Below are 12311 nucleotides of genomic sequence, written 5' to 3'. Positions count from 1 at the left end.
GCAGAGACATAGGCAGAGGGAGAAGCAGGCTCCATGCAGGGAGCCTGATGTGGGACTTGATCCCGGGACTTCAGGATCACACTCTGGACCAAAGGCAGGTGTTAAACCACTGAGCCACCCAGGGATCCCCCAATATTTTATATCATTAATGTCAGATAACTTGAATGTCTCCTATAGGCATTCAGCCATACTTGGTTCTGGAAGTTGATTTTTGACCAATCAGGTGGTGCATTCTAAATCTAATAGTGCTGTGTGGTTGGTATACATTGAACTTCTGTCTCCTCTCTTTTCCAGTCACCCCAGACTATGTTCCTCCCCTTGCAAATTTTGACTTGGAAACTTTAGATGTAACACCTCCTACTACTGCTGCTATTTCAGCAAAAATCAGAAAACAAGGAAAGATAGGTATGTTTTTTTCTTATTATTCTGTGTCTCCGTAGGAGCTACACTGTGTTCACCTAACCAAGGCATCAGTAACTGGAGAGATGATGTCACTGAACTCCTTCTTTGGCATTGTTATAAAAAGAACTATAATGTAGAGTTATAAAATTACCTTCTCTACCCCTAGGGAGTCTTCAGGGTGTTTCCTGAAGGCAGTGATATTTAACAAACATGATTATTGATTATTTGAGTCACTTTTCTGTTTTTGAAACAAAAGGAGGAAAGAAACGGAAAGCAGATGGCAGCAAAACATCCTCCCCTGATACACTTTCAAAGGAAGATAGTTCAGAATGTGACCCTACACCGTCTAATAGAAGCCAACTGGAAAAGGTACTGGAATAATGGGTTACCATGAAGGTGTGTGACAGCCAGTAAGATTAGCAGGGGTCCAGAATCATCTCTGCATTTTACAGAGAGAAAAATTAGAGAAAAGAGAGGGAATGAATTCTCTCGGCTCTGGGGCAGCGATCCTCCCAGTAGCAGAGTTAGGGTTAGACTCAGTCCTTATCACTAACACAAACTTTTTTCTAGTCATTTTCTTGAATGTGTCATTCCCTTTTTTATATTTCAACAGTACTTTGAATTCTTTCTTGTAGCATTTATCAGATTCTGTTTTAGGACATAGTTTTAGATGTACCTCTTTTAGCCTCTTTCGCCCTCTGATCCCAGATTATCAACTTCTCAGTGAATTGAGATAACATGAAATGCTTAGGACAATTTCTGATAATTAATAAACAGTAGTTCCTTTTTCCTGTAACTACCAATCACAGAGTAGGTTACATGTTTGTGATATTGCCTAAGCCACATGGACCCTAATTATTTCTGGTTTCTAGCTACTGTTTATTGTATGTTATATATAGCTCCTATAATCGTCTAAAAACCAAGGATTGATAGTAATATCTATATTTAATAGGTAAGGAAACTAAGACTCAGAAAGGGTAAGTGGCTTGCCTAAGGTCACACAGTCAATAAGGCTTGAGCAAGGATTTGAAGTCAGACCTTTCTGGTACCAAAGCTCATCATTTTCTGTACCATGCCATAATACCTTTGTTTGTCTAGTAGTTCATTCCTAAATGGAAGCCAACCAAAGGTCTTAGTATGTGACCCATATCCCAATTTTAAATTAGGTGCTTTTGTCTCAGGAATACTTAGGGACTTTGGTGAAAGGAAGGTGGTGGTTAGCTAAAAAAGTAACTTTTGCATCAAATGAATGCATAATTATAATTTGAAGTCTTCATGAAAAATCAGGCTAATATGGAAGCCTTATTTATTCTGTTGTTTGCTGCTGCTTTCTGTCCAGGAGTTCAAAGGGAAAGAAGAAAGGACATCAGTGTCACTACAGAATTACCATGCTTTTTTCCGAGAACTGGACATTGAGGTCTTCTCTATTCTGCATTGTGGGCTTGTGACCAAGTTCATCTTAGATACTGAAATGCACACTGAAGTAAGTGACAGAGCTGAGATTCTAGAATTTAATCTTGTTTCAGAAAATTTTTCAGCCCAGGGTACCTGGGTGGCACAGTTGGTTAAGCATCCGAGTCTTGGTTTCAGCTTGGGTTGCAATCTGAAGGTTTTGAAATGGAGCCCTATGTCAGACTCAGGAGTCTGCTTGGGGTTCTTTCTCCCTCTCCCCACCCCTCCCATTCATGCTTGCAATGCGTGCACACATGTGCATGCTCTCTCTCTCTCTCGCTCTCTCTCTAATAAGTAAATCTTTTTTTCTTTTTCTTTTTTTTTTAAGATTTTATTTATTTATTCATGGGAGACACAAAGTGAGAGAGAGAGGCAGAGATATAGGCAGAGGGAAAAGCAGGTTCCATGCAGGGAGCCCGATGTGGGACTTGATCCTGGGACTCCAGGATCACACCCTGGGCCGAAGGCAGATGTTAAACCACTGAGCCACCCAGGGATCCCCCTAAGTAAATAAATCTTTAAAAAAAAATGTCAGCTTTGTTCTTATTTTAAAAAGAGCACCATGAAAAAAAAATAAAATAAAAATAAATAAAAATAAATAAAAAGAGCACCATGGCACTGAGAGAAGGTGGACTCTGGCTTCCAAAGGTTTTATATATAGTGAAAGTAAATGAATAATCATCCTCATAATCTTTTATTTAAGGTAAACAACCTAATTAATTAATTAGTTTATTTTTAAAGTAAGCTCTAGGCCCATTGTGGGGCTTGAACTCATGACCTTGAGATCAAGAGTCATGCTCAAGATGCCTGGGTTGCTCAGTAGTTGAGCATCTGCCTTCGGCTCAGGACGTGATCCTGGAGTCCTGGGATCAAGTCCCATATCGGGCTTCCTGAATGGAGCCTGCTTCTTTCTTTGCCTATGTCTCTGCCTCTCTCTGTCTCTGTGTCTCTCATGAATAAATAAATGAAATCTTTTTTTTTTTTTTTTTTTTTAAAGGGGGGCAGCCTGGGTGGCTTAGCAGTTTAGCACCACCTTCGGCCCAGAGCGTGATCCTGGAGATCCGGGTTCCCTGCATGGAGCCTGCTTCTCCCTCTGCCTGTCTCTCTCCTCTCTGTATGTTCTCATGAGTAAATAAAATTAAAAAGAAAAGAGTCACATGCTGTATCAACCCTCATCATCTTGATGTTTATAAATCTAAGCTTGGTTGTTGTTGTTGTTTTTTAAGATTTTATTTATTTTTCTTGAGACAGAGAGCACAAGCGGGGAAGAGGGTCAAAGGGAGAGGGAGAAGCAGGGAGTCTTGACATGGGGCTTGACCCCAGGACCCTGAGATCATGACCTGAGCCAAAGGCAGATGTTTAACCAACTGAGCCACCCCAGGTGCCCCTAAATCTAAGTTTTTTACAATCTGTTAGACATTATGAAAGATCATGCTAATGATGTGATCCTTATCTTAGGTTACTACTAATAGGCTATTTAGATTACTCTTGCAGAGAAGCACTGTTCTGGTTTATAAAGGTTAATACTGTTTTCACTGTTTAATGACGTTTGTTCAGCATTCATCAGATGCTTATCCAGGCCTTATTTATGTGTGCCACTAATACAGACATTGGCAATACAGTAGTGCATACAGCATGATGCTAGCTTTTATATAGCTCATAACCTAATAAAGGAAGCAGACATAACTAGCAATATGTGCTGTATTAAAGGTCTGAACCAAGTACCAGTGAAACTCTGAGGAGAGAATGGTATTTATAATGAAGTTGGAAGTAGACCACATTTTCAGAAAAGGTAACTTTTGATATGGGATTTCACGAGAGTAGTTTCTCCAGGTTAAAAAAATATAGGGGCACCTGGCTGGCTCATTTGTTAAAGCAGACAACTCTTGATCTTCTGGTTCTAAGCTCAAGCCCCCATGTTGGGCCTAGAGCTTACTTTAAAAAAAAATAGCATAGGGAGATGGGGTAACTGGATGATGAACGTTAAGGAGAGCAAGTGACATAATGAGTGCTGGATATTATTTATATAAGACTGATGAATCACTGAATTCTACCTCTGAAACTAATAATATATATACGTTAATTAATTGAATTTAAATTTTAAAAAATCTTGTAGGAAGAAAAATAAAATTAAAAAACTAAAAAGACAAATATTATGGAATTTACCATAGATTTTTATAAGAATTTAAGCTCCTTCACAGTATAGACAGTATCTACCCCCATCCAACCCCAGTTCTACATCAGCTTAGAGATTCTCCATAAATGTTCTTTTGCATGAACAGTTTGAAATGAGATTGCATTTGGCTCATTCTGCTTCTAGTAGTGTTATACCTTTATAGGGACCCAGCACAGAGTTAATAGTAGCAAAACATTAAGGGAAAGAAAATATGAAAGGATTATTTAATGAACAGAGAAAAAATGAATTTCCTTTGAATTAGTCGTTTTTTAACCCAGGGTACTTAGGAAATGCACCTTGAGTCCACAGCTCGAAGGATACAGAGAGACATTTACTTCTAGAGAAAAAAGTATGTCTTCTAAAACTATACTCCCTTGGATCCCTATTTTAATAATTTGAAATTCGTTTTACTTTGGGAATGCTTGACTTTTTGATTTGTTGACAGTACAACAGCCATTTATATGAAGCGGGGAAATTTCCCCCCTTTTTTGAAACAGTCAGATTCTTTAGCTATTGGGAAGAGTAAACATGAAATGTGTTCCTCCAAAAAGATGGCTAGGACATGCTTGGAGTTATCCTTTCTTTCCTCTTTGTGACAGGCTACAGAAGTTGTGCAACTCCAGCCCCCTGAGCTGCTTTTCTTGCTGGAAGATCTCTCCCAGAAACTGGAGAATATGCTGACACCTTCTGTTGCCAAGAGAATCCCCTTCCTCAAGGTTGGTATAGGCAGAAGCATAAACCCTGGCCTTAATGAATAACTTGTCCCTTTCTCTGGCATTGTGTTGGGTCACTGGAGTAAGCATGGTGGCAGCCTCGTTTCCAGAGCCTACTCACTGTGCTTTAGAAAGGAACTCTGGGGCACCTGGGTGGCTAAGTGGTTGAGTGTTTGCCTTCAGCTCAGGGCCTGATCCAAGGTCTGGGGATTGAGTTCTGCATTGGGCTCCCTCTGAGGAGCCTGCTTCTCCCTCTGTGTCTCTGCCTCTCTTTCTGTATCTCTCATGAATAAATAAATAAAATCTTAAAAAGAGAGAGAGAGAGGAACTCTGAAACACAGAAATAAAAAAAGCCACCCCAAACAGGATATATATTTCTAAATGCCCTGAGCATTCCTAAATCCTGTTCTTTACTTGGATTTTGCTTTTATTTATTTATTTTTTAATTTTTATTTATTTACGATAGTCACACACAGAGAGAGAGAGAGAGAGAGAGAGAGAGAGAGAGAGAGAGAGGCAGAGACACAGGCAGAGGGAGAAGCAGGCTCCATGCACCGGGAGCCCGACATGGGATTCGATCCCGGGTCTCCAGAATCGCGCCCTGGGCAAAGGCAGGCGCTAAACCGCTGCACCACCCAGGGACCCCTGGATTTTGCTTTTAAAAGCCTCCCAGGGGTGCCTGGGTGGCTCAGGGGGTTGGGTGTCTGCCTTTGGCTCAGGTCATGATCTCAGGGTCCTGGGATCGAGCCCCACATTGGGCTCCCTGCTCAAGGGGTAGTCTGCTTGTCCTTCCCCCTCTGTTCCTCTCCCTGTTCTCTCTTCTTCTTTCTCAAATAAATAAAACTTAAAAAAAAAAAAAAAAAGCCTCCCAAACTTAGCCCATGCCCAAGCCTCAGTGTAGTAGTAGTTGGCTATCTAGAGAAGGCCAGAACTTCACATGTGTCTATAATGTACAAATGTACACATAGCATCTGGTGAAGCAGTTGGATGATACTAGCAACAAAACATGAAGGTTTTAGGTGAAAACATTTAAACAGTATATCCAGTTATTTGATTTTTTGTTTGTCTTCATCAGTTGCTCAATGTTCTTACCAGCCTAGATGATATCTATTTTTGTATGAGCTTTATCTCATTAGTAATACAGGTTTGTACTTGTCACTCAAACATTGTACTCTATAAAAGCCAATCTCTTCGTGATTTGAAGATGGAACAAGATCCCTCTGTCAGAATAGAGTTTTAGGCAAGCAACCAGCTTCTTCTGTCCACTCCTATCTTGTGATACCATTCTGACTAAACTCCTTAACAAACTCTTAGTTTCAGAGAAGCTATCCAGCAGTTTCTTCCGCAGTAACTCTGAATTTATTACAGAGTAAAGGAAACCGGAATATTGGATTCTCACATCTCTATCAGAGATCTGCCCAAGAAGTTGCTCATAGTATTGTTCAGCTGCTGACTCCAATGTGTAACCATCTGGAGAACATTCACAACTATTTTCAGGTCAGCAGCCTATCTTATCATTATAGAAATTTAGAAATTTCTGGGGCACCTGGGTGGCTTAGTTAAGTGTCTGACTCTTGATTTCTGATCTGGTCATGATCTCGTGGATCCTGGGATCGGGCCTGTGTAGGGCTCTGTGCTTGGCAGGAAATCTGTTTGAAGATTCTCTCCCTCTGCTCCTCCCCTAGCTCGCTTGCACTTGTGCGCTCTTTCTCAAATGAATAAATAAATCTTAAAAAAAAAATTTAGAAATTACTAAGTGAACAAGATATTTCATTTTTGACTGAGAAATATTGAAGGAAAATGAGGGCAATTGCCAAAACAACTCTCTTAAAAACATTTTTCCTTTTCAGTGCTTAGCTGCTGAAAATCAAGGTGTAGTTGATGGCCCAAGAACAAAAGTTGAGGAGTACCACATGATGTCGTCATGCTATCAGAGGCTGCTACAGATTTTTCATGGGCTTTTTGCTTGGTGAGTAAGTGGCAGATAGTAGGTAGAAATAATCAAGTATGCACTTGTTTTATTTGACAGTCACCAGGGCACTGAGGTAGAGAAAAGAAGAAAAGGGCTTCAAAAGTCTTCTGTATATATGGTACTTGGGAGTTGTTTTTGGAGTGTTTTTATCTGCATCATTTCATTTTATCTTGTACCCTCTGTGTCTTATATGACCACGATTAACTATTTGAAAATTAGGTGAATAGATATTGGCTAACCTGTAACAGATCTAGTCATCTGATTCTTAGCCAGCTTTGCTGGCAGCCTTTCTATAATAACATTGGAGGGACTGTTACTTAAGTTGTTACTGGGGCACCTGACTGGCTCGTGGTGGAGCATGAGACTCTTGATCTCAGGGCTGTGAGTTGGAGCCCAACATTGGGTGTATTCTCTAGATTACTTCAAAATAAAATCTAGGCAGCCCAGGTAGCTCAGTGGTTTAGTGCTGCCTCCAGCCCAGGGCCTGATCCTAGAGACCCAAGATCAAGTCCCACGTCAGGCTCCCTGCATGGACCTGTCTCCCTCGGCCTGTGTCTCTGCTTCTGTGTGTCTGTGTGTGTGTGTGTGTGTGTGTGTGTGTGTGTGTGTCATGAATAAATAAATAAAATCTTAAAAAAAAATCTTAAAAAAGAATGTTAACTGAACAATTTGTGGATAAATTCCAGGTTATATGTTAAAGAGCTGAATACATTTTGAGCTGGGATATTTAGAGATATTTTGTGGAAGCAATGGGACTTCATAGGGCCCTGACGGATAGATGGCCTTTTGGGAGGTAAAGAAAGGGGCTGGAAAAAAAGAAAAAAAGGGGGACTGGAAGGCACAGCATGAATGAAAGTAGAAATGAGGGAGAGGTGTCCCTTAAATGCTTATGTTCCTCAAGGCTGGGCCCTGGCTCCTCCTCCTGTTATACAGGTTTTCTGGGCAATCTCACCCAAGCTTAAATTTGTGCTGAAATTTATCTTCGGAGCTACTGGCATTTATATCCAGCTGCCTACTCAGCAGTTCCTTAGGTGTGTCCTTGACACTTCAGACACATCACATCCAAAATGGAATGTATCATCCTCACCGCTGCTCCTTCGGCTTTGCCAGTGGTATGTAAATGGTACCACCAGTGTCTGAGCCAGAAACCAGCAGTTCTTCTTTGTCCCTTTCTCTACCCACTACATTTTCTCTCTCCCACATCGGATCACCAAATCCTATTAATTTTATCTTTTAAATAACTTCTAAATAGCCTGTTCCTCTCCTGCTGCACTGCTTTGAGACTCCCCTCATTCCTTGCCTGGACTAGATTAGTTTTATAGTTTCCAGTTGCCCTCCCTCAGTCCTTTCTTCACACAGCAGTCAGTGGTCTTCCCAATGCAAAGTCAGTCTTATTCCATCCCAGTTTTGGTTCTAGTTGTCCTTAGATTTTTCTTGAGCTCAAACTTTTTACCTAACTTCTAAGGCCTTTTGTTATCTCACACCTGCTCTTCCACTCATAGTCTTACATTCTGCCCTCCAGCTATGTTGAATTAATTTCAGTACTCTATATTGCTTTCACTGAAAGACTTTTCACACATCTTCATTCTTCTACCTGGATCTGCTTCTTGATCACCAGTTTTTTCTAACTTATCTCTGAGAACTGGATTTAAACTTCAACTCCTCAGGAGCATCTTCTCTGACCTGTAGGACAGGTAAGCCTCCTACCTACCCCTCTAACTCCCTGTTTTCTCCTAATACTCTGATATCTTCTTACAATAAGACTTACCACATTTTATTGTAATTACTTGTTCATCTGTCTTCTTTGCTAGACCATGAGCTTCATGGGAGCTACAACCAATCATTATTGTATCCCCAGTACTTAAAAACAGTGCCTGGCAAGAGATTTGATCAGACACCTCATCAAGGAGATACACAGATGGCAAATAAATACATGCAAAGATATTTAATAGTATTAGTTATTAAGGAATTCCAAGTTAAAATTACAGCATGGCTAAATCATGAAGAATTACCTGACCATATTGGTGAGGACATGGGACACTTGGAACTCTCATATGCTGCTGGTGGACATGTAAAATGGTGCACACACTTTTATTTTTTGTTTTTGTTTTTAAACATTTATTTATTTATTCATGAGAGACACACAGAGAGAGGCAGAAACAGGCAGAGAGAGAAGCAGACTCCATGCAGGAAGCCCCATGTGGGACTCGATTCCGAGATTCCAGGATCACGCCTGGAGCCAAAGGCAGACGCTCAACCACCGAGCCACCTAGGCATCCCGGTGCACACACTTTTGAAGCGGTTTACCATTTCCTTAAGAAGTTAAACATACACTTACCATACAACATAGCCATTCTGCTAGGTATTTACTCAGGAGAAATGAAAGTATATGTCTATACAAAATCTTATGCATGAATGTTTATAGCAGCTTTATTTGTAATAATCCCAAACTAGAAACAAATGTCTATCAACTAGTAAATGTATAAACAGATTTTCTTATGATGAAATACTATACACAGCAATATAGATGAAGAGAAGAATTATACTGAATAGAAAGCAAAATTGTATGAGTACATAGCATTTGATTCCACTTACACAGAACTCTAAGAAAAAAACATTTAACTTCATAGTGATGAAAACAGATCAGTGGCTGCCTATCACTGGGCAGAAAGATGGAGTGAAGGATGGATTTCAAAAGAATATAAGGAAACTCCTGGGCATAGTGGATATGTTCATTATTTCCATTGCAGTGATTATTTTGTGGGTTTATATTATGTCACCTGATCAAACTCATAAACATTTTAAATACATGCAGTTTGTATGCAGTTGTAGGTCAGTTCTATCTTAATAAAGCTGTTCCTCCCCAAAACCTGAGCTATAATAGGCCCTCAGAATATATCTATGGAAAGGCAGAACTACCACTGGTGATATGGAGATATTTCTATAGGAGTAGATAATCTAGGGGCTTAGATTGTGCTGGGCCTTGAAGGTCAGAAAAGTTTGAATGTTGTACAGAAAAGCAATTCTGGAGTTTTATAATTAGAGCCAAGGTATAATGAAATCAGTGTTTTAGGAAACTCTTTTTGACAACTGTGTGTAGGACAGATTGGAAAGGGATGAAAAAGACCAATCAAAAGGTGTCTCAGTGATCTACATATGTGATGATGATGATGATAATGATAATGATAAGGGCCTGGCTTAGAATGATGGCTTGAACTTGGGAAGGAAGGGACAGTAGGAACGATAATCTGAAGATAGAATGGTCGGAGTGTCTGGGTGGTTCAGTCGGTAAGTGTCTGTCTTCAGCTCAGGTCCTGCTACCTGGGTCCTGGGATTGAGCCCCACATCAGGCTCCCTGCTCAGTGGGGAGTCTGCTTCTCCTTCTCCCCCTGCTCATGCACTGTCTCTCTCTCTCAAATAAATAAATAAAAATCTTAAAAAAAAAAAAAAGAATTATCAAGACTTATAGAAGAAGTAAGTTTTTTTTACTGAGAACTTTCTATGGAATTGATACTGATTTAACAATCAACGAAATTATTTCTGTTTTTTTTCTGGAGAGGAAGGCTGAGACTTCTCTAAAATGTAACAAATAAAAGATAGTTTTTTTCCCCTGAAAATAAACTTATGAGGACTGTTAGGTCCTTAAAGAAACACTGTTTCAGGTGCACTTCACCTTGTAGTGTGAGTCTCAGAGCTATAACTAAATTGGGTACCTGGGTACTTACAGTGCTCTAGTTCTCCTTTTTTCTCCATTGACTTACTGATGTTATAGCCTGGAGGCCAGGATCTTCAAATGCTGTCCAAGCAATTTTCCTATAAGTAAGCTCAATCATCTTACCCTGACTTTCCCTTAGGAATGGATTTTTTCAGCTTGAAAATTATAATTTATTGTACTCAGCCCTCGAGGTCCTTACCAACCGACTGAAGCAAGGAGAGCCTGACCAGTCCTTGGACGAATTGCTCAGGTGGGTCAGACTAAATATCCCAGAGTGTTGTCTCAAAAAATAAAATAAAATTAGCAAGAGGTATTGGAAATCACTTGGGTGTCTCTCTGTAGTTGTGAGGGAAATTGATGTTTTCAACTACTTTTCGTCAGTCATATGAGCTTTTTCATCTATGTATTTAGATAAATCCTGAAACATTAGAAACCATTGAACAAATCCTACTAAATCTTTGTGCATCCTGCATCCTGTAGTTGACCTTTTCAGGTAATGATATTGAAAACACTAGTGACCTCTAGTCAACTCTTGGTTATCCAGGAACCTACTCTGTCTCTCAGTAGGGTCAGATAATTAGGTAGCAGTAGTTACCACTGATTTCCCCCCAGTCTCAAAAGATTAGCCTACGCTGAGGGCAAGGCAGTAGAAGAGGGATGTGAGGAGGAGATCTAAGAGGCATGGCTCCCAGCCTCTATCCCAGCTTCAATCAGAGTGATTTCAACTTTCTCTCACTTCCTCTACACTGTCTCTGGGTCTGCAATCAATGCTTATCATCCCTACTTATAGGGCAAGCCTTTATTTACTTCATTTTAAATATAATGCTTTTAAATTTGTTTGACCTCCTTCCCATTATCAGTAAGAAGAGTACACCCTAGTTTTATTTCAACTACAATTTTGGATTATGACTCCCTATCTTCTATTATTTCAGTGCATTGAAAGCTGACCATATATGGTACACTTATTAAATGCACTGGTTTCTCTTATAATTTGCTTTCACTTGTCCTATAAACCTAGAATTTAAATTTTATTCTCATTTTGTTGCCTTAGGCCTTAGGAGCAAATAATTTGTCTAGGGTTGCTCATGTAAGCATGGCATGGACACCTATATGGATATCTTGGGGTACATGATCCCTTCAAGGCCAGCATTCCAGCCCTTGAGCTCTGTTCTGCCCTGGCTTGCTTCATACAAGGGTACAGTTCTCTTTCAGGGTCTTGAAAGAAGGTGGTCACAAAAGTACCTGAAAATGTGGAGGATTCTGATTAGATCAATAAATACACAAGTGAACTTGGACAATTTGTGAATTTAGACCTGTCTCTAATACTTATCTTTTTCTTTTTCTTTTTTTTTTTTCCTTTACAGCCAAAGCTTCAATTACTTGCAGAATTTCTCTCACAGTATTCCCAATTTCCAGTGTGCTCTTTATCTCATCAGACTTTTGATGGTCATTTTGGAGAAATCTACAGCTCCTACTCAGAAAAAAGAAAAAATTGGTGATGGGCCCAGATCTTTTTTTCTTCATGAATTGAATTAGTAACTCAAGCTTGTAAATTTAGGGCTTCCTAATAAGACCTTTTGTATTTATATGTAAAACCCCACATAACTGTGCATGTGCCCTCTTGCCATATTAAGAAGGATATTTTCCCAGAGGGAACTATAGCTGATCTCTGCTGATACTGCTTAGTTTGAGTTTGGTTAATTCATTTGGCTAGGTAATTTTCTGTTTGGCTTCTGTTTATTCATGTCTTTTTTTTTTTTTTTTTTTTTTTTTAATCTGAGACATTTGACAAAAAGAGATACAAACTGCTAGATTAATAAAATGGGAGAAAGGAGAAATCAAGATTTGATTAAGTGTCAAGAAAGTCTGGGCTCCATTCTT

General features: G+C 39.7%; 1 protein-coding gene across 7 annotated transcripts in view; it reads left to right on the top strand.

Moving 5' to 3' along the window:
- The window catches only part of FANCD2 (FA complementation group D2), a 57012-nt gene that overhangs the window by 33555 nt on the left and 11146 nt on the right, over positions 1-12311 (top strand). For all 7 annotated transcript variants that reach the window (XM_025450017.3, XM_049098574.1, XM_025450031.3 and 4 more), the window contains exons 27-34: positions 295-405; positions 659-771; positions 1742-1885; positions 4630-4746; positions 6112-6240; positions 6594-6712; positions 10570-10680; positions 11795-11925. In XM_025450017.3, the coding sequence (XP_025305802.1) occupies positions 295-405; positions 659-771; positions 1742-1885; positions 4630-4746; positions 6112-6240; positions 6594-6712; positions 10570-10680; positions 11795-11925 (975 nt within the window). The remainder of the gene's footprint in view (positions 1-294; positions 406-658; positions 772-1741; positions 1886-4629; positions 4747-6111; positions 6241-6593; positions 6713-10569; positions 10681-11794; positions 11926-12311) is intronic.

This window comes from Canis lupus, chromosome 20 (assembly GCF_003254725.2).
Source record: "Canis lupus dingo isolate Sandy chromosome 20, ASM325472v2, whole genome shotgun sequence".
NCBI classification, from domain to species: domain Eukaryota; kingdom Metazoa; phylum Chordata; class Mammalia; order Carnivora; family Canidae; genus Canis; species Canis lupus.
This window is presented reverse-complemented; position numbering and strand designations above follow the sequence as displayed.